The 22,776-nt window shown below is 33.3% G+C and overlaps 1 protein-coding gene across 7 annotated transcripts in view; it reads right to left on the bottom strand.

Annotated features, from left to right (window-relative positions):
• Positions 1–22,776, bottom strand: part of LOC129809774 (OTU domain-containing protein 7B-like) — a 142,609-nt gene that overhangs the window by 7,990 nt on the left and 111,843 nt on the right. For 6 of the 7 annotated variants that reach the window (XM_055859858.1, XM_055859859.1, XM_055859860.1 and 3 more), the window contains exon 6: positions 10,690–12,376. In XM_055859858.1, coding sequence (XP_055715833.1) covers positions 10,690–12,376 — 1,687 coding nt within the window. Of the gene's footprint in view, positions 1–6,120; positions 12,377–22,776 lie in introns of those variants that run through there. The other variant, XM_055859862.1, reaches the window with a different exon arrangement.

Raw genomic sequence — 22,776 nt, 5'->3', positions numbered from 1 at the left:
AGAACAGCTATGCTTACTGTTCTTGTCCCATATTGTCTCCATAATCACTGAGTAACTCTTGTGCCAGCTTTTTAGTGTGATAATTGATAAATTTTCCCCACCTTGCTCGAAAGTTTTGTATGAAAATTCGAAATTGAATTTGAATTCTTTGAACATTAACGACTTTTTGTGCAAATAGAGTTACATTTACCTTTTATCCAAGACACTATTGGAGAAACAAAATCTACTTGTGTTTGGGCTCATTCTGTCAATGTGACGCAGCCAATTTATTGTGTCAAGAATATCGAAAATTCGAAATGGAAGAAGAATTTGTGGCTCAATAAATATGACAGTCACACAAATTCAGCAATTATAAATCATATTGTCAGCAACCAAAAGTTATTCAGCGACAAAATCTGATTTCACTGAATCAAAATGGGTATTTATTTGCAGAATTTCAGCTTTCAATCTTTAAAATAAACTTTCGAAAGCTAGTTTATATTTCATGATAAAAAAAACTTTAATATTCAAATGATAATTTCGGTCTTGCCCGGTACAAGACTATCAAACTTTCTGAAGAGGGGACTTTGTCAGCAAAATATTTTGTAAACCAATTAATGTACAATATAGCCTACGAGCAAGGTCACAATAGCTAAACTGTAATGATTGCAATGTAAACTTCTATTAGTTTCCAATAATTTTGAAGCTGTCTGTGAAGTTTCTTTAATGAAAATTTTCAATTGATGATTAAAATAACGTATATCTATTCATTGTAAATCCTTTGAAATCTTTGGGACACTTATATTAAGCTTTTGTGCAAAACTTATTAAACAATATTTCACTAGCAGGCTTCCAAGTGACGTGTGTTTGATTTTCAGGATGTTCAGGATGAATTTAGTGAAACACAAGGTTCACTTATATTTGATGAACAATCATTTGCTCTGATAATGTTAGGTAAACCACTGAAATTCCTCGTGTGTGATGCGAAAGCAAAGAAAATCAGTGATGATAAATTTTGTAGCTTTCACTGAAACCTGTCACAAAATTTCATCAAAGTTAATTCTACCGCATTTCCACCCGTGTTCACCCCTTTCCCCAAAAAATCGACAGGATTTATTAATGGAATACGCAATGTACATCTCTCTCTCTATCTCTGCTACTCCCTATTGGACGGTAGTCTAGCCAAAATATATTTAACTACTAACCCATATGAATAAATAATTAAAGCATCATTATTACGAGCACTGACCTCATGCTTTAATCAAATGAATTGTATATATATTTCCAGATTTCTGATGAACATTTTATTTTGGTCACAAAAATAAATCAATGCGGAAAATAAACGTGATATTATAAAGTCGTTCTCGTTAAAGCTCCAAAAAAATATATAGATCCAATTATCTCTTACTCTGTAATTGATTGATCAATGTTGAGAAGAAGAAAAAAAAAACTTTACCTTCATTTAAAGGTGGAATGCCAATGTCGTGTCTTGTATTAAAATTGCTTCATTAAGGAATCTATATTAAGACATTTGAATAAGAATAAGGGTCGATTGGTAGAGATTAAATTAAATTGAGTGTTTTATCTCAAAAGAATTGCGACTTCTTCTATTTAAGGCAAGCAAAAAAAAGCACACAAGCACAAAGGCATTTTTTGTGTGTGAAAGATGTGACCAAAAGATGGTGAAAAATCACTTCTTATTTTTTCTTCTCAATAAAATTGAGCACTTGCTGATAGAAAAAAAATTAGGGTAAATTAACCAATTTTTGTCGCTATAGAACATCATTGGATTGTTTATTTGAAACTTTTCATTGAATTTATATCTCAGAAATATTGTTAAAAGATTATGCCGGAGTTTTGTTATCCTTAGAGTCCAAATAGTCCTTGATTGATCCTCGAGATTAGCCTGCAAAATTTGGCAGTAAGAAGTAGGGCAAAAGAGATTTATACAAAGGACTTTTTTAAGACAAATCTTTACTGTCAAATTTTACAGGCTAATCGTTCTCCAGGATCAGTCTAGGTCTACTTGACCCTAAAGTTTGACTTAAAAATTCACCACTTAAGCGCCACTTTTGCCCAGTTTTCGCCACCTTAAAATTATGCTTAAAGATTTAAGTTAATATTTTGTCGCATTAATATTTTAACGAATCGTTGTGTAGCGTTTTTAACGAATGTAGACATAATGCAAATCAATTAGCACAGTTACTGATGCAACTGACAGTTTATTAACAAAGTTCGACTGCTAAAAATAATATATCAAACAACTCGAATTTTCACGATATTCATTTTATTGTTTTTTGGGTACTGTTTGATACCCTTTACCTTCCCTGCGAATATTAATTAAAGTTATCTATTATTAACTTTAATTGATTTCGATAAAAAAAACTTGAAAGTTATTCATTCTCAAAGTTATGGGTATAGTATAGGTTATTTTTTTTAATCTTACAAAACAGGATATGAAACAAGGGGTAGGTCTTTTCGGAGAACTCAAGCCAATCTGGCCAGGGATCCTACGGAGAACCCAGGGAACCCATACATTTTGTCAGGGACCTACGGGGAATCTGGAGAACCCATACATTTTTCAGGGAACTCAAGAGGATCCCGGGTAATATCATAAATTTTTTGATGGAACTCACAGAATTCCTGGGGAACCCATCATTATTCAAGGAACTCCAGGGAATCCATATATTTTTCAGGGAACTTTTAGAAGAACCCATATATTTTGCAGGTAACTCGGGAAATCCATATATCTTCTAGGGAACTCATAGAGGATCCATATCTTCTGTCAGGGAATTCACGTAGGACCTATACATTTATCAGGGAACTCACAGAGGACCCATACATTTATTAGGGAACTCATGGGGAGCCTATACATTTATTTAATCACTCTCACAATAAATTAATTCTCCATGGAAAACATGGGCAGCTGGTTCAATTTCACGCATGAAACCGTTTCTCAAGGCTCGCTGTGGGTCGAAAATGAAATGAAGTGCACATGGCAATTGGTTGAGATCAGTCGTAAAGACAATCAGAGCCACTGTCCCCATAGCTCAGTTAGTAGACAGCGAAAGGCCCCCAGTTCAAGCCTAGGTGGAGGTAGGAATTTTTCCTGTATTTGAGTTAAATTTGTGGGTTGGAAATGACTTGTTCTGATTGTCGGTCTTTGTGCACATACACAAAATTTATTGGGATTACGTATCAAGCGAACAGAAGTCTGTTCAATCACTTTCACTATACATTTGTTAAGGAATTTGGGGAACCCAAACCAGAAACTCGTGCTAATCTAATTGCTTATGAATCACCTCTTGATCACCCCTATCAGACTGAATTCTCGCTATCCTGTAAAGTTGAACATTCGTGAGTTGTTCAAGTCTTACTCTGAGCCATCGTATTAAGGAATAATGACTTGTCAGCGTTAATTTTGGATCTTATGAAAGATACATAGTTCTTACGTTATCAACATCGGTATTTTTGATTGCCTCCAAACTTCACAAATATTCTTAGTTCCCCTGTTCTACCCTCTTTTAGCTGATTTAATTTTTTAAATAAATTTTGTGTAATCTGTTTTCATTTTAAGATATTCGTCAGTCTGAACTGCTCTTTATCCATTTTCTTAACATAGGCATGACCAGTACTCTTCGTTTTTAACATTCTCTGAACTCTGAATTACCGATTTGTATAGGTGAATTACAGAATTTCCATACAAGTTTTTCGACCCGATCATTTCCTACATTTTGTCTAATATCAATGCAAAAACCGGAAAAACAAGTATCTGTAACCTTTCAGCTCAGACTTCAAGATTCCCTTAGTGATCAATTCTTGTTTTTCATCCTTTGTCATATAGTTTAGGAATTCACAGGCCGTGGGATTCAGGACACTGAACTTCAATTTCAGAATACTTTAAATTAATTTTGTCAACTTCAAAATATCACTTTACTCTCACAAAAAAATCCCAGAGAGAGAATATTGATATTTTCCAGTAGCTAAAATTTAATGTGTGTTATCAGTCAGATTTCATATTCGGTAGGTACTGAAGAGCATTGAGAACAGTGTGAAGTTGGCAGAGAATTGCTCGGATCTTCGTTCAGTCAGAACGATGAATTCTTAAGACCCGCTTGCAGCATTCATAATTTGGTTGCAATCACTCTCATACACAGAATTGTCCACTACATTTATAGAACCTTTACAAAGAGCCTTAATACTGAATTCCCGGTTTAAGAGTTTTAAAGTCTGTTAAAAGACTTTTAGTTCTTATAAAATTAGAACTAATTTTACGATTTTTTCCGGATAATTCAGACGACAAATTTATTGCTTTAATAAAGGGTCAGTGTGGTGTACACGTGTACAGTGTACATATACCGAAATTCTTTTATATTAATTCAATTCAATTCCGTTTCTTTTTATTTCATTTCGTTCTTTTACTCGCCCTCCCTTCCCATGTGGCCATTGCCGGCTTAGCGTTGATACCAGCCTCTGGGATAAAAAAAGATGGAAAATCTCTTTTCTGATTGTATGTTATTTTTTTTTACAATCACGACTGTTTTACAGTCAGACTGATAAAAGAGAAAGGAGAAAACCACTTCCGAGCCAAGGATTATTTCGAACGTGGGTGTTTTACAAACTTTATAAAAAAAAACTGACTACTAATCGCCACGAGAGAACTTGTGAAAGCACCGGAGAAGTATCATAAAGAAGTGTTACACACATTAATCTCGCACTATTTACCTTCAGACTTTGAGCTTCCCTATTACTTTATATAGATTGACTTATAAATTTCCACTGAATTTTCCCTGTAACACTAAATTAATTGGATTTTATGCAAACCTAATTAATTTGAAAATTCATTGGAAGTTGTGAAAGTTTTGTATTATTTAATAGTAAATAATACATTTGTTTAGTAAAACCATATGGTCAAATAGGGGCTAATGGGGGCTAAATGTTTCTGAGAAATTAGGTATCGCTTTGTGCAATACCCGAATTATAATAAACTAATTAAATATTTTTAATAATTGATTTTCTCTAGACAAACCTTTAGGTAAAGTGTTAGAAAAAGTTCAAAACACTTTTCACAAACATTGCTCGAAATATGATCACTTTACGAGCATTTATTTGTTTTTTTTTTACCAAATGTCCGTAAATGTTCGTAAGCACACTGAAAAATGTTCGTAAAATCCTGTCATTTGTTCGTAAAGTTTTGTCAGATAAACAAAAATGTACGATTACATGATTTTCGAGTGTTTCGTAAGTCCCTAGAAGGGTTTCACAAATATTTACGAACAATTTTACAAAATATTTTTTCGTAAAATTGTTTTCGGTTCCTAAGAAGACTAAAGATTAGTTAATTTGACATTTCATACAAAGCCCACCTAGTTTTTCCAAGCACCGCCCCCTTGAACAACCGAAAATTAGATTTTTAGCCTTATTTAAAGGATTTAACATTGAATAGCTGGCATTATATTGCTTTTATAGTAAATTACCGTGACTTTTGCAATATGGGGAGGGATTTGAAGGATTTAACGTAGGAAAAAATAGGCCACGCCCCTTTCAAAACTCGTATGACTGAAGAAATGTTTCAACCAAATGTTATTTGATGAACATCTTCAATTACTTTCAAAATGAAGGACAACCATAAAGACTTAAGATTGGGATAACACTTGAAAAAAGTGGGCGTGGCTTCTAAATGGGTGTGGTCAGGGGGGTGACATTAGCTATGAAAAATGCGACTAGTTTTAGTGTGAATTTTTCCCTGTTTTCGTACACATTTCACGAGATATCTTCGAAACTACGTAGGTTGACAATTTGGGGTTTTCGGTTGCCCATTCCATATTAAATTGGCTTTTATTTTGTATTTGTATTTTTTGCAAATACATTCCACAATGACAGAAAACACTGTATAAACTCCAAAGTTTTTTTCGGCACGCTAGAAACACAATGGGAAACATAGGAAACGTCATGCCCATGGGTGTGGTATTATTAATTTTTATTCTGTCGCGTACCAGTGCCATTAGAAAATTTTTTACTGGCAAATGATGGCCACTGTACTCTATATTCCAATTATTTGCCTTCATTGACGAATTTCCTTCACTTAAACTTGAGCACGGCTTTAGTCTCCTTTTTCTAGGCTTCTTCACTCTTCTCTTCTTTTCTTTCTTTGACTTTAAAAAGCTCATTTTCATCTCAATTTCAATTATATCGCTTTTTTTTTTAAATGTATGGCACTTTTTCTTACGTCAATTTAATAGGAACTTTTCATCTTGGAGAATGTTTCTCAATATATCTTCCTAGTTTATTTCTCCTGTATAACCTCCCCTCGCGTCTGCCCTCTCAAAAAATGTATTTTATGAGTGAATTTGAATCAATGGAATTTTCTCCACAACTGATAAATATTCAAATATGATAATGTCGCGCTCTTAATAATTCCTTTCCTCTTCTCCCCATCTCAACTTTTCTTTTTCTTCCATATTTTGGCATATTCTCTTCCTTAACTCTCACGCCCACCATTAACTTCAATTCTTCATAGGGCTTCTTGCCCTTTTTCCCTCCCCCTTTTCATGCTATTTCCCTCTTCCGGAAACAAGAATGGAAGGAATATTGCCCGGGAAAAGTGGAAAAATTGCAGTGACTTGACATGTTTTGCTCTTTCACCTCAAATTCCATTGTTTAATCTTACTTTGACAAGAAACTCTGAGCTCAGATAGTATTATTAGCGTCTTTTTTTTCTTGCAATTCACACAGCTTAAAAGGTCTGATTTATCGACCCAAAAAGTAACTCCGTCTTTCGTGCTGAACAAGTAAATAAGTGGAAAGTGTGAATTTTGTCATTAAAAAACTTTTATAAAAGAGTATCTCTTTCAGTTCATAAAACTATAAAACAAAGAGGAAAATCCCTTTTATATCAAATAAACCTGAAAATTTTCATCATTTTACTCATCTCTACAGCGTATTTCCAATGGATTAAAAAAGACTAAAAAGTTTGGCAAACAATTTAATTATTGTGCAATTTTTCACACCTAACATCACCTTTTCCTCCCATCATCAATCAAATCAAATTGAGCACATCGCCAAGTATCATCCCTTTCCCCCTCCAGGGCCCCATTATAGGGAATAATACAGCACGCTACTACACAACCCCATAATTAATTGGTCAAAATAGCTCTCTCTGGGCCAAAAATGGAGCAAAAACTGGACAAAAAAAATTTAAATATTTCGTCAATTAGCTCCTCTCTCAAATATTTTACTCCTTGTTAATAATTTTTTTCTCTCTCTCTCTCTCTACCACGTATAAATTTAACATAAATTTCCCTGTTCATCTCATACCACTTTGCCCCAAATAAATTTCCTCATAAGAGAATACTTAATACTTTTGCTAAATTTCATATGCACTCCGCAATTCCTGCAAATTTCTTTGATTAATGCTCTCACACCATATTTAAACATTCCGACTGTGAAAACTACACAAACAGAATGGTAAAGTGTTTGCATTGGAAGCGTAATATGTTGTTTTTTTTTCAAAATTCTGTTACTTTTAGAAATTCCTAATTGAATTAGGAATTACACGTAAGGGTATGTAGACATGAATCGCACTCAGTAAACCTTCAAAGGATCCGAATTTTCATCTTATTTGCCAAGAGTTTCTTCTTCATTTCTTAGCCATAAGATGGGTATTCATAAACCTCATGAGACAAGGTAAGATAAAAGACGAATCAGTCCTTTGCAAACAAAGAAAAAATTCGCAGCGTTTGAAGGATCACTGTGTGCTAATCATGCCTACATTGCCCTCTATAAGATGATAACTGGAATAGAATTGACAATGAGTCTGTTCCAATTTAGTTTTTTTTCATAATGTAACCGTGGTATCACACTAGAGATTTTCACATTAAAATTTTAATGTGATTCACATTAATTGTTGCTGATATGTGTCCTAATGTGCGATTTTCGTCAAGAGCTTTTAGAAATCCTAGAAATCGATTCATTTAGTGATAAAAAGTGGACTCGAGTCACAAAAATTGGTTTAAATAGATTAAAATAGGATAAATACGATTGATAATTAATGAGCAAATTAATGAGAATTGAGCAAATTTATGAGTAAAATTTGCTCATTAAATTTTCATCAGGCACTACATTATTGCAGTCATTCGGGTAGTTTCTGCGCCACAATTTTCTCATCAATTTGTTAGTGATTAAATTGTGATAAAAAATAGTGCGAATACCTATTATTTATCGCGCACAAGATGGAGAAAGGACAAAAGACCTTGAAAAAGATCGGTGAAGAGGATAAATAAGAAAAAAGCTAAACAAAAATGTGTTCGATCTACATTTTATAATTCCTTCATAAACTTCTAGGATTTCGTGGTCAAATGAGATGGTGGCCGAATTAATTGAGGCTTACCATAATTATTCTTTTAAAGTAACCCAAATAGGTATTTGAGCAAAACGCGTAATCTGAAAATGTGTAAATTAAATTTTATGTAATGGTAAACTGTGTAACCAACTATGAATGATTACACAGTTGCGTACATTTTTCAACATATTTCGTGTAAAATTAGATAGTTTTCAGACAAAATATGTACAAATTACACAGTTTTCAGACAAAATGTGTACAAATTACACAGTTTTCGGACGAATTGTGTAAAAATTACACAAATGTGTATCAGGACACAAGATTACATGTTTATCAAGATGTTTATATAAAATTTACAATGAAAATCATGGTAAAGTAGCTGAAAATTTTATACTGTGTGAGTTCTCATGCTATTTTTTCTATTGCTTGTGTCAAATCATTTACAAAAATACTTTTCATATTGATTTCATTTTGTTTTTGCGCCTGGAATATAGGCAAAACCGTTTTTTGTTGTTTTATGATACTTGAATGCCTATATCACCGATTTTGTTGAACCGATTCATTTCTTAATATGAAAGATATGTTAGATAATTTAGTCAAATATCTTTAAGATTTCTGGAGAAAATATTTACACCTGTGCCGAAAATCTGCCGATAAATCTGTAGATATTCTAGCAATTTTCTGACGAATCTTGTTGCATAATTTGATGAATTTCTGTGGATATTTTGCCGATTTTCTGTAGATTTTTTCTACATTCCAGACTTTCCAGACAGTTGTGTCTGAAAAGATGGAATATTTTTTACTGAAGTTTGCACAATTCAATAGAGTTATTCTTGGTGATATCACAGTGTTTACAGTAGACTCTCTCTCAATTGGGAATATGGGGCAAAATGTCATCCGGTTTAGCGATTGAATTGAGCGTCAAAACCTTTGTAAATTCCACAAAAAGCGCTCAATTATAAAGAATCACGATAAAATAGGAAGAACTACAGCAAATTTGAGCGAATTAGCCTCATAATTAAACGTGAAAATTGTCAACAAAATTTGTCGCCCGATTGATAAAGAGCCGATTGAGTGAGAGTCTACTGTATATAAAACAAAGAATTCTGCGAGGCCGTGTTATAAGTAGAGAATAGTGAAGTGAAAACTTTAAGCAGAGTGTCGACCTAAATTTCGTGTTTTTGTATCATTCCATGTGCGATTTTTAAGAAATTTGTATTTTTGCTCGCATCTTTTTAGTTATCTAAAATGTTTAATCGGTAATTCTTCTTAGGCAGAACATACCATTTTCTTTGTAACTTCAACAGTTTCTTGATAAATCAACAATATTTTTGTGGAGACAATGGAGACTATAAAGATTTCCATTGCAGAAATTCTGCAGAGATTCTGCAGATTTTCGGCAGAATTTCTGCCGAAAATCTACAGATTTTCTAGGCAGAAATTCTGCCGAAAATCTACAGATTTTCTAGACAGAAATTCTGCCGAAAATCTACAGAATTTCTCTAAATGTACTAGAATATACCGTTACAATTCAAAAAACCTCCGAGTAAAATCGGCAGGTAGAGCAATGATTTGATGGGCAAAATGAAGTCATCGATTGTTGTCAAAATGACGAAAAGTCAATGGAAAAATGAGTTCGTTGTGCATTGCTTTAGTTTTCTGCTTTTTTTTTAGTTATTTATTCTAAATGTTGCAGTGTTTTTTTTTTAGAATATTTTACTTATTTCAATGGAATTTTTTGTGTATATCTTGGGCATGATTGAGTTCTCGAAACATAAGAGCTTCGTCTATTGTCCACGAGAGGCTTTCAAATTTCATTTCTCAAATTTCGGTTTCAAAATTCAAAAATAACTAGAATTTGAATTCTTTCTGATACCTCCCAGAGAGCACAGTTAGCTGAAAAATGCAGATTTTCAGCATATTTTTGCTTAATCGATTAGCAAAAATATGCTGACTGATCAGCAGTTCTGATGCACTGCTCTGTTTCAGCTGAAAATACATATGCTTTCAGCTAAATTGAAATCCGGTACCATTTGATGCTCACTGGGCTCTAATCTGCTTTTCAAATTCATTTTCGCTTTTCACTGTTACTGTGTGCAAATTCCTTCTAATGATACCATCGTGTTTAATTTCAAAGTTCATCAGGACAATGAAAGTGGTAATTGCTAAGTGCACAACCTGTTTTCTCCAGTCACCTGGAGCATAAGAGTCGCCAACTCTGGCAATTTCTCTGTGAAGATTTTTTTTCAACTCAGCAAAAAATCATTTCCTAATAATTTGCAACATGTTTTTTGTTTTTTTTTGTTTTCATTGAGGGAAAAAGTAAAAAAAAAAAGAAGATATTAGAGGAAAAATCTGAGGGAACTTACAGCGATATGTCGGGTATTTCTTTCGTTCGATGACGCAAATCCGTGCATTTGGTACAGTAGTTGGACTGGAAGGAGCATTCATCTGGACAGAGATTGTCGTAGATTGAGGTTATGTTTTGCCTGCGATTTTCTTTGGCCACTAGAATAGCCTGTGTCTTCCCACGTAGATCTTCTTCTCGGGATTTGAGATACAAATCCGGATCACTGGGTGCTAATTTGTCATTGTAGAAAGTTGAATTTGAGAGATAGAGAGTCTGATCTAGTTCATTGAGACGCTTCACCGAAGGGATTCTCGTGATTTTCCTATGACTCTCCATATCTGCTTGTGTATAGAACTTTGAATTTCCCGTTCCATATCGTGGCACTTGATCATAGAAGGTTGCATTGACTTCACGTTGTTTCTGACTCTCGTAGCATTCTGGACAGAGGTAGCTCGTATCAACTGTTCCGAATTTGACACAGCCTTCAGAGACGCAATTCACCAAGAAATCCCCATTAATTTCTGGCCCATTTTTGGGCTCTTCCTTGGCATCCAATTCAATAAATCTCTCTTGGGCACATTCAAGGTAATTCTTGATCATTGCCTCATAGAATTCATGATGCTTTACGCGAATTTGGGCACAAGTGATACTTGTTCGGACGGCACGATTCATCCCATTGGGCAAATCCAGATTCACCGGATACTTTTTGGCTGCTGATTTATTACCCATTTTTGTGATACTCTCAATATTCTTCTTAATCTTCTTACTCATATTTTTTCCAATGCTACCAAATTGTTTTGCTACACTCTGTAGCTGTTTCCCCGGAGGATTTCTCTCCTTTCCCATGGAGGATTCCATCTTTGGCTGATCAGTCTCATCGATGGCTAATTCAATATCATTAATCTCCTTCTCAATTGCATCCTCTTCAATCCAATCCCTATAGATTGTATCATCGGAACTTGCATGATTTCTCACCGTAGCCACATTCATATATTCACTCAACAGAGCAATCTTCTCCTGCTCCGTCAATCTATAATTTCCCTCCGTCCCATCATACCCAGTCCAGTCAAAATCCCTTCCTGGATCAATTCCAAACTGAATCGGCAACAGTGAATGACTATTGTCAGTGAGAGGTATAAGAAAATGCCCTCTATCACCCTTGGTATCCATTTTAACCAATGCCGAAAAGTGTGCCATATCGTATGCCAGAACTAACGGTTCTCGCTGACACTCATTCGGATTCACTTCTAACGGCATATAGATACCCCCAAAGGGTATTGGAGCCATTGCCTCTCCATTTAAATCCCTCAAAACTGTATCTGCAATCACAATAATTGTCCTCCGGAGCACATGAGCCAACACTAGCACATGAATCTCCTCTAGACTCTCATACACAGCCGCTGCATTCCCTTCTACCCTATCAATAAACGAATACCTCCTCAAATTACTCGCTGTGGACACTTCACGTGGCTCTGGTGATGCCATCAAAACAATTGCCTCCCACTCTTTTCGCCATTCGGCATCAGAAAACACAAATCCTGCACTCTTATTAATTCGCGTTTGCTGAAAGCGCCAGCGACGTTCAAAGGCCTCCCCAAGGGTGGGAGAGGACATCACATGAAACAGTTCCGATCGCAAGGATAACTTCCGATCATGGAAGCCCCAAATGGCCAGCGATGCGGCATGCAACAAGCAATTCCCATCGCCTGACCCGAAACAACAACAAAATACAATATTATACTCTTACATATTAGCATGCACTCCACGCTTCATGAACTCAAGAACAAAAACATTTTTTTTTTCATTATTGCTTCTGCGCCCAATATTTTGGTATTCTTTGTAGCCATGAGGAAAAGTGATAATTCGTAAAACTTTGGGGTCAAGAGAAGTCATTGTCATTTGCAATCTTGAGACGACTTTTGAATAACCAAAAAAAATCAATTCACATCTTAAATTCAAAATTTATTACAAGAAGATTAAGTATTTATTCTGTATTTTCCACAGTAGATAAAACTTTTAAACTCCTTAATATTCTGTGTTTTGATTTAAAAGTTAAATATCTTGTACAAAGATATTCAACTTACCCTACTTCTGAATAAGTTTCATCGTGAATTCAGAATGCTTGGAAAATCCTTTGTGTAAGTAGAATCTTAGAGATCAAGGATTGAATCGAAAAAAGGGGTGGCAAAGCGTCCCAGGCTTTGCGAAATGCTCGAACTCGTGACTTAGATGCTATACCTCAAAAGTATTTTCGCATCATTTACCGTTTACAGGTACTCAACCGATTTGAATCGATTCATAAATCACTCAATAGATTCCACAAAATAGTTTTAAAGAGTAATAAAAATTATATTAGAACAAAAATTACTTATAGGTAAATAACCGGTTCATTACCGGTTCACAACTGATTTGAACCCACTTATTAATTGGTAGTATTAACCGGAGTAATTTAATTGAATTTCGTATAAATATTACTTATCGGTTATGAACCGGTTCATTACCGATTCAAAACCGTTTGGAACCGGTTCAGTTTTGTCCGAAATTCCAAGACCTTTCCAACGAGCCCAAACATGACTACATTCGCTTGATAAATTCGCTCTCTAGTGTCTTTTTAATCTTTGACCTTGAAAAACCGTTATTAGGAATGATTCAACGCTATCTTCTTCTAAGGACGAAATGTCCGCCTGGATAATCTCTAAAGGATATCCAAAAATGAAAAAAAAAACGTACGAAGAGTTTTTGAGCAATCCCAAAAAATATGGTTTTGGAGGGGAAGGGGAGTGGTGGGGGGAAAATGAAGGGCATGTTAACGATCCTTGGGTCGACTTATGGGGGGTGCCCTTAGGTCCCAAGTCGCTATCTCTAACCGTTTGGCCTCTAGAGCTGGCGACAGCCGGACAGACAGACGGACAAACAGCGTGACGCCAAAAAAACTCGAAACTTCCGATTTCCAAAATTCTACTAAAATACGACTCCTTGGGGGGTAAGGAGTCGAAATATATAACTCAAAATCGAGAGATTATATATACTGCTCTCTCCATGGAGTTCGAGCAGTAAAATATAGATTTAGATGCTCGAATTGGATAAAATTGTCTTGACCCGGTGGTTTACGTATTTAATGTATGTTTTAGACTGGTTGTCTGTAAAGCATCAGCAAAATATATCAGCTACCCTAAGAATATCTAAGAATATCGGTTTTAAAAAATTAGGACCTAGGGTTGTCTAAGGTCTACAACTAGTGGCGCTGCAGCGTAAGTATATCAAACTTTACAAGAGAGAACAGAAAACTGTGCTCGCCAAATTGAAAAATGAATAAAAACCGGATATAGTAGTCAATGATCGCTTATACATCCTTGTCACGCTAAATCGAGGAGGCGTACGACCCCTCTTTAGAATGATCCCAGCTAAAACATTCAATTTTCATTGAAATAACTTGTCTAGTTTTCGGGATATGTTACATTAAATTTTCCAAAATAGAGTATAACTATTTTAGTAACTGCGGATAAAATTACGAAATTATGAATCTCTAAATGGTGGAAGTATTCCACGGGACCTTTCATTAACACCCTTCATTAATGAATTTAGATAATTAGTGTGTTAGTTACATTGTTATATTTATATATTTGATCCCTATTAGATCGGTCACGGAGGCCCATGGGTAGAGTCAAGCCGTAGGTTGTATCTGTATTCGTTGCAAATGACGCATTGGTGTATAGCGTATGCAAACATAACAGACACAAAGCAAATTCAGTTAGCACAGTTACTAATCCAATCGACAAAGCATCTTTGTGATTGAAAGTTCTAAAACCATACCATAAAAGATGAGTTTTAAATGTTCCAAAACGGTGAAGAAAGGCTAGTGGATTGGTCTAACATGACCAACTTATGAGCACCCTTGATATGTATCTTTTAGCGAATACTGCAAGTTGATATCTTTTACCGTTTTCTCTCTTGGTCACTTTCTAGAGCATATCATAAATAATCGTGATTCGCGATCTATAAGTTTCATAACTTTCAAACAGAATATGAATTTAATGGGATCAAGGATGGATTTCATGTTTGAACACACATTGAGAGACATCCGAAAAAGTTAAAATAACATTCCGGAAATGTTAATTCTACTCTGCAGTATTGATCCAAATCGGTGTAAACATTACCCTATTTAAGTGTATTAGGGGTTAAAGTTACCCTTTTTCATGTTAATTTCACCCTTGAAAACGCGTAAAATTAACATTAAAAAATGTTGATATATTTTTACACCTAAAAAGTGTTAAAGTTTTGAGGAAAAAAAAATTAATCGCACCCTCTTTTTTCTCAGTGCAGAGTCTCAAAGTGGATCAATGGGTAGAGTAGTGTCTCTTTGATTGTGAGGTCTTGGGTTCAAAGCTCAGTAGCAGCAGAAAAAGATTTCTCATGTCATATTGCTTTTGAATTCGTTCAGTGAATGAATGAATGAATAGTAATGCCAATGCAATGATGCACATAGCAAAAAAGTGAACCGCCTAGACAATAGAGGCTGGTACAAGAATGAGTTTCGGCATGAAAGTGGTAAAGTGCGTATCATTATCATAAGGTCACATATTGCAGAACTCAAAATTTATTTCTGTATTCGTTTTATTTAAATTTTTTCTGCAAAATACTTTGAATTGAATTAATTGACAATAGATTATTGTAATTTTTTGACACTGCAACGGCTCTCCCATGTTTCCATTGAGGAAATGCTGTTTTTTATGGTTTTCCAGTGTATCAAAACCATAAGGTCACTTGTCAATAATCACATTTTCTTCTATATATATATTTTTTTTAAATTTAAGTTTTTCCACAAAATACTTTGATTGCATCCTATTTATGATAATTTTTTTGACAGTGAAATATCTTTCTTAAATTTTAATTGAAAAAATATCAATTTTATACGTTTTTGATCGTAAAACTACGATAATGTCAATAAATTCTTTTGTAATGAATGTTATTATTCGAGATAATTTTTATGCAAATCTTTAAAATTAGTGATTCCAACGTTTTTCTGAAGTATTTCAAGAATGTGATTAGACGGGTCCCGGTCAAAATCCCGAAAGCCAAAATCCCGAACGCCAAAATCTCGAACGCCAAAATCCCGAAAGCCAAAATCCCGAAAGGGCCAAAATCCCGAATTCTTAAAAGTGTTATAGCTAGGGTTGTAGTATTTACTGGGAGGTTTTGAAAATAGCAAAATTTTTCAAATTCTGCCCGGAAATTTTAAAATCAAAATTTTGATTTTTTCTAGCTCGGGTCAGGGGGGCTTTAGTTTTTTTTTTTCAATCGAAAGCTTAGGCCTGACTATAACATACTAAAATATGAGATCGATCAATGTCATAGGGGCTGAGTTATTGAGAAAACAAAATTTAGGGTGTTTTTCAAAATATCATTTGTGGAGGTGTTTCACAATGGCAGAAGGGGGGTTGGGGAGGTGGTTCTGATATCATCAGCTTCTGGCCGCCTATAGACATTTGACCTTTTCCGAAAACCGCTTGTCGGTATCTCTCTTCGTTCTCTCTCCAGAAGTCTTTGTACTTCGAACGGGGCGGGACGGGATGTCCACGAAAACGATTTTTGGCGCATGCAATATTCGTGATCTATGAGTGTGGGCCCGATCTGATGAGGTCGGATTTCACTTAGGACCACAAAAGCTGAGATTGTAAAGAATCTCAGCTAAAAGAAAGTCTACCATTACGCCCTCAAACTTCAGTTTCGCGTCAAATTTGTAGGAATTCCGAGAGTTAGCTCACATCAAGAATCTCAAATACAATAAGCTGGTTTAGGCTTACCATTATATTTTTTATTAATAATATTAATTACAACTCAAATAACTCAAAATTATTTTTTCTAATTTAGGAAATGTGAATTATAGTGTTTCCAAATATCTATAATATTTTATCTGTTTGAATTGAAAAACACATTTCACAAAATGCTCAAATTACGTAATTAATAACTTAATATGCGAAACACAAATATTCTCCATTAATTTCTGTACATCAATTTATATTGGTTTTAGCCAAAATATTTATTATTTATCAGTTATATATGTTACATATGAATATAATATGTGCAACAAGATGAATTTACTTTAATCTAATAAATTTTATTAAATTGTCGAAATAATTAAATTGAAACTGAATCCAAATTAAAATATTGTGTTCAAATTTGTTCCATGTTTTACTTATTGCTTGTCAATCCGATTATTAGTATCAATATTCTGGGTTATCAAATTAGTTCGTGAAGTTACAATCTTTCAGTAGTTAGCACTTGACCGGATCTTTCTAATAATGAGTATAAAATGTACAAAATATAATCGGATCATATGACAGAGAGTCAGAAGCTTTCATAGCGAGAAAATAGCATATTTCTTCTCATTTGTAGATACTGAAAAGTTATGTATATTGCGTTTAATGCTATATAGAAAGGTCTTTGAAGAAGACAATCTTTCTGATTTGCCATGAATTCCCACAAGGAAATGCACGGTATTTACCAACGGGAAACAACAATTTCAGCTGAGAAAATGTGCAATATAATTTCGCGAGCATTTATGTAAAGTCCCAAGATTGCAGTGAAAAGACTCAATTGACCCAATTTTCCTATCAGTCAGTGTTGAAGAGGAATTTCTTGGCCATTTCTTGGAAAAGTCAAATGAATATATTTTTCTTTTCTCATTTCAATGACTTTAGAGCAGTGTGCACTTTTTTCCATCTTAAAAGTTCTCTTTTACATTTTCATAAATTGACATTAAATGGATCTTTTAAAAGTATTTACTAAATAAACTTTGTTTATAAAAACTAATTCTTTGGATGATTGCCCCCAAATTGATATAAAAGAATTTTCTGTAATGTAAATTCTTCTTAGTTTTATAGCATAATTCTTGGGAATTCAGTCTCAAGAAAATTCTTTTACAATTTTTAGATACAATATCAGAAAAATGTAATAAAATTGTGAAACGCAAATTTTATTTAGAAGATGTTTCTTTGATAGATTATATGCTCAAAATTGCATTTTTTAACAGAGAATACGCTGCAATAAAGGATATACAGAAATTTCATCTAAATTTAAAACGAGTAAGTATGATTTTATTTCACAAATCAGATGATAAAAGCAATATTTCTTTGGAAATTCCTAAAAGAGAATTCTTCAAAGTCCCCAATGCAAAATATTTCACGAAAATCTTATTTGATTTTTATTATTAAAAAATATATTGATTTTATGATAAAGTAAAGCACAATAAGCTGTTTAAGTTGGAATGTGCATTGCTATTGACCCTATTGACATTTTTTGTGTCACTTTATTTTTCAAATGAAATAACACACTTTAGAAAGAGATGCATAAAATTCTAGAAATTTTGTAATCACGTTTTATATAAAAAAAAAGTTTTATCTTTATGTAGGGGCAGTGGTGCAGTTTCGTGCATTTATTATTTTCGAAACTACAAATTTTTCGAATAATTAATGATTATCTACACTGAGAGAACGTTGAGTGTTGCTAGGACAGGAAATGAGTGTTATCACAACTGAAATCTAGAACTCAAATCAACCAACCGCACTGAGAAAAAAAAGAGGGTGCGATTAACATTTTTTCCTCATAACTTTAACACTTTTTAGATGTAAAAATATATCAACATTTTTTAATGTTAATTTTACACCTTTTTAAGGGTAAAATTAACATGAAAAAGGATAACTTTAACCCCCAATACACTTAAAAAGGGTAATATTTACACCGATATCGGATTAATACTGCAGGGTAAAATTAACATTTCCGGAATGTTAATTTAACTTTTTCGGATTTCTCTCAGTACGCCACTTCTAAGTTGGAATTACGCTCGAGGTTTGTTCCAACACTCATGAGGTTAAATTCAACCCTCATCGAGTGTGGGGTTAGCTAAGGCTTGGTTCAACCCTTATACTGGCTTCAGACCTGAGGTTTAGCTATGTGGCTTAACTTCTATAATTTCTAAACAGGCCAGTTTTCTTGGAAAAATTACACCTATGAATGGTTAAATATAAGCAAATATTCGTAAGACCAGTAAAATTCAGGTTTCCTGCTTGTAATTTAGAAATTGTGAACCTTCGTGAACGAGGTTAAACCTGTAGTCTGAAGACGGTTTTATAGAATGTAAACAAAAGCCTTGTAATGAAAACTGTATTTTCCTGCTATTTTCACGCACATACTGTGCATGCGTTTTCATGGAACGTTCCCAAGGACATTTCTATTTGATTAGGTGATCTGATACCTCATCGTTTAAACGGGATTGAGAAGGACTGGTTGGATCGGTTATACAATTATACCTCTGAGGAATTAAATACATAATGACCCCGTTCAGTAATAACCTTTCGAAGAGACAAAGCCACTCCAAAGCCAAGCCAAACCTATTCAAAAATCTACCGGAAGCCTAAAGTGCGATTGTTGCATTGTTCTGCAATTACGAATTTCGATATTCTTGACACTTCAATCGTCAACAATTTCAACAACACTGTGCAAAAATTGCTGAGAGAAGTGAATTTTTGTGTAGTTTTGTGGATTTTAAGGATAGCAAAACGTTCGAATTGCATTTTTCTTAAAGATAAATGTTCTTTTCATTAACTTGTTCACTTTTGTGTAACTCGTCGGTTTAAACATTCCAACTTCCAACGGGTTTTTAGGTAAGTTCTCTCTGATATACCTTCGAATCGGTAAAGGAAAAGCCCCAACCGGAGAGAGCTCTCAAATCGGGAAGGTTATTACTGGACAAGAGGATTGAAGCAAATTCCCTATACTTAAATAGGAAAACTCTTCAATATGAACATAAATTCGTCTAGTGTGTAGAGGCCATAAAAGATTTCGATTAAAAAATGTTAGTCCCTCCCATAGACACCCCTGAACCGATCTAGAATGGGTCAAAAATTTAATTTTCAAAGGATCATATTTCCGGTTCTAATAATCAGAATTTTAAAACTTTTGGTCTTTTGGAAAGGTCTCATAGAGTTCTACAAACTTTCGAACGGTCAAACTTCATCAGATTTAATCGAAAGCCCGACTAATCGAAAAAAAAATTTTCGAAAATTCGATTTAGAATATTTCGAAAACTAGACGAATCTTTATTGGCGATTTATTGTACCTAACTATATCCAAATGGACCGGACTCTATATTTAATGTTAATTGACCGATTTCAATGATCGCACTCAATATGCAAAGTCATATTCCGGGCGGAGTTTTTTCGACACTCATTTAATCAAAGACCTTCTCTCATTCTCTCAGTCGGTGTAGGAATTATGCTACACTGAGAGAAATCCGAAAAACTTAAAATAACATTAAAGAAATGCTAATTTTACCCTATAGTATTGATCCAAAATCTGTGTAAATATTACCCTTTTTAGGTGTATTAGGGGTTAAAGTTGGCCTTTGTCAAAGTGGCCGAATTATTACCCAAAGCTATGTCTATATCTTTACTCATTTTAAAATGTATTTAAGATGGTTTTAGAGAAAACGAAGACGATAAAATGTATACAAGGTTTCAAGCAACACTCCATAAAAAGAAGTAACAAAAAATATTATATTCAAGTTTAGGATTTTGGCACTTGTATGCAATAACTCTATGCCGAAATTTGATACAGTTACTCTATTTCAAGTTCAAACTGCCCCACTTTTTATTAACCGAGTATTGACCGAAAAGGATAAAACTTCAAAGAAACTAATCAGCCGATTCATGAATAGCTTTGGTAGCTGGCATAATTTATCAAAGTTATAAAAATCATGGAAACTTCTGAAAGAAGAAATTTTATAAAATGTCAATCAATGCATTTGCTTGACTTTCTATTCAAAAGAACTTCAAAGATTTAAAGTACATAAATTTTATTGATTGAAGTTTTATGAAAGATGCTAAGAAAAATTATTGCAAAATTTTAATTCCAAATGATTCTAAATTTAATAAAGTTTTTCTGCAAATATACGTAATCTAATTTGATTCTAAACAAGAAGAAAATTAATCTACATGTTAACACACGTTATCAAAATTATTAACCTATTATTATTATTTTTTGATTTTCCTACCAAAATAAATTCAATATAAAAATTTTTACACATTATAAAACCATTAAGAATGGAATAATGATAAAATAATATTCCTAGAAAGACCACAAATCATTGAATTCAATTGTACTTTATATTCTTAAGACATTAACAATTTTGATCTCAATTTCCTCCTTCAAAACTTTCTTGGGAAACTCAAAATGATTTCTGCAACTTTTGGTGAAAAGTCGCTTTAAAATAATTTATTTTCACTCTCCCACTTGAAATTCCAATTCAGAATCTAAAATTAATGAAGCGTCTGATTTCCTTTTAATCTTTCATTTTTGTTTTGAAACTGAAAAATGAATGCAGATATTACGGGAAAATATTTTGAGTAGAATAATAGCATTAGTTCCTATCTAAATATCTGTTGATAAAATAATTTTTAAAATCAATAAACACCTTTAATTGGCACGGCGTATATTTTTGTTTGATCTATAATATGCAAATTTTAACAGCTGTAGGGGAAGGTGGGGCAGTTTAACGCAGTTAAACTCTTCTTTAAGACTCATTTGTTAAACAAATTAAATAATTTCAAATAAATTAAATCCCGTTAGTTTCTCTTAGGTATTGGTTATTTAAGAATATCTACACTGAGAAAAAAAGAGGGTGCGATTAACTTTTTTTCCTCATAACTTTAACACTTTTTAGGTGTTAAAATATACATTTTTTTATGTTAATTTTACACCTTTTTAAGGGTAAAATTAATTTGAAAAAGGGTAATTTTAACCCCTAATACACCTAAAAGGGTAATATTTACACATATTTCGGATAAAAAATCCAGGGTAAAATTAACATTTCCGGAATGTTATTTTAACTTTTTCGGATTTCAGTGTATGGCTACTGAGGAATTTGAGGAACTACTTCACATAGTTAGACCTCATTTGCAGAAAGAAACAACGAAAATGAAGGTGCCTATATCGCCTAATTCCAATAATATTGGAATAATTGAGCAATTTTAAAATTTTAATTTGCTGAATTGAAATTAATTTGAGCAACCACATTTATGCTATTTTAGCATATTTAAACATGTTTTGGTGGGCCAAGTTTTAGTTTATATCAATAAATAAGCGAAAATCTATTAATTCAAATAATTTTTAATGCAAAATAACGCATAGAAACAATTCATCTGAAAATTAAATTGAATTTACAGGTTGAAAAAATCCTAGTGTGATAGCACGGCTAAGAACTTAAATAAAAATAAAAATTTATTAATGTTGAAAGAAAAAATTAGAGAAAATATTTTTCAGCATATTTGACCCACGTAACCCCTTAACACTTTAAAACCCGAGTCAAAAGATCACGTAAAATACCAAATTGGCATAAAATGCCAGTGTAGATATTCTCCACAAAAAACCAAATTTTCAAGTATTTTGATCCGTAAGACTTCTACAGCAGTTCGAGGACTCGTAAATTATTTTTTGAATAAATATTTTCCCAATTTTCTTGTTAATTTTATATAAATTTTGTGAAAATGGACAAAAAATGCCAAAGTGAATTTTTACAGATTTTCGTAGAAAAAAGCCAATTTCTATTGAATTTCCTTTTTCTTAGCAATTTGGTAAGGATCTTAGAACACATATCTATATATTTTCCTGTAAAATTTTCAAATTCTCATTAATTTGCGCTTTTTGTTTAATAAAATTTTATGTGAAGTTCCAATAGGAATTCGGAAAAGAAAAATAAGACGTAAAGTGAATTTTCACCTTATTTTTCTCTGTAGTACCACTTTACAACAATTTTAGGTCTTATATTATTTAATTTTTTATAATTATTTTTATATTTTCACGCTTTTTTTAAGATTTTTTCGAATCGTGACAAAATTCAAAAAATGGTAATATTTTTTAGGTTATGTAGAATAAACCATTCAAATGTCCATTTCGGATGCAAACTCCATATAAAAAAGGTGGCATTTTTACGCCAATTTGGTATTCTATGCCCATTTTTTGGTTTTTTCCCAATTTTTTAAACAATAAAAAAGTTATCAACTATTTTTTTGGACTAAACGAAAGCTAATTAAATTCTCTACACATTCGT

This window comes from Phlebotomus papatasi, chromosome 1, assembly GCF_024763615.1.
Source record: "Phlebotomus papatasi isolate M1 chromosome 1, Ppap_2.1, whole genome shotgun sequence".
NCBI classification, from domain to species: Eukaryota; Metazoa; Arthropoda; class Insecta; order Diptera; family Psychodidae; genus Phlebotomus; species Phlebotomus papatasi.
This window is presented reverse-complemented; position numbering and strand designations above follow the sequence as displayed.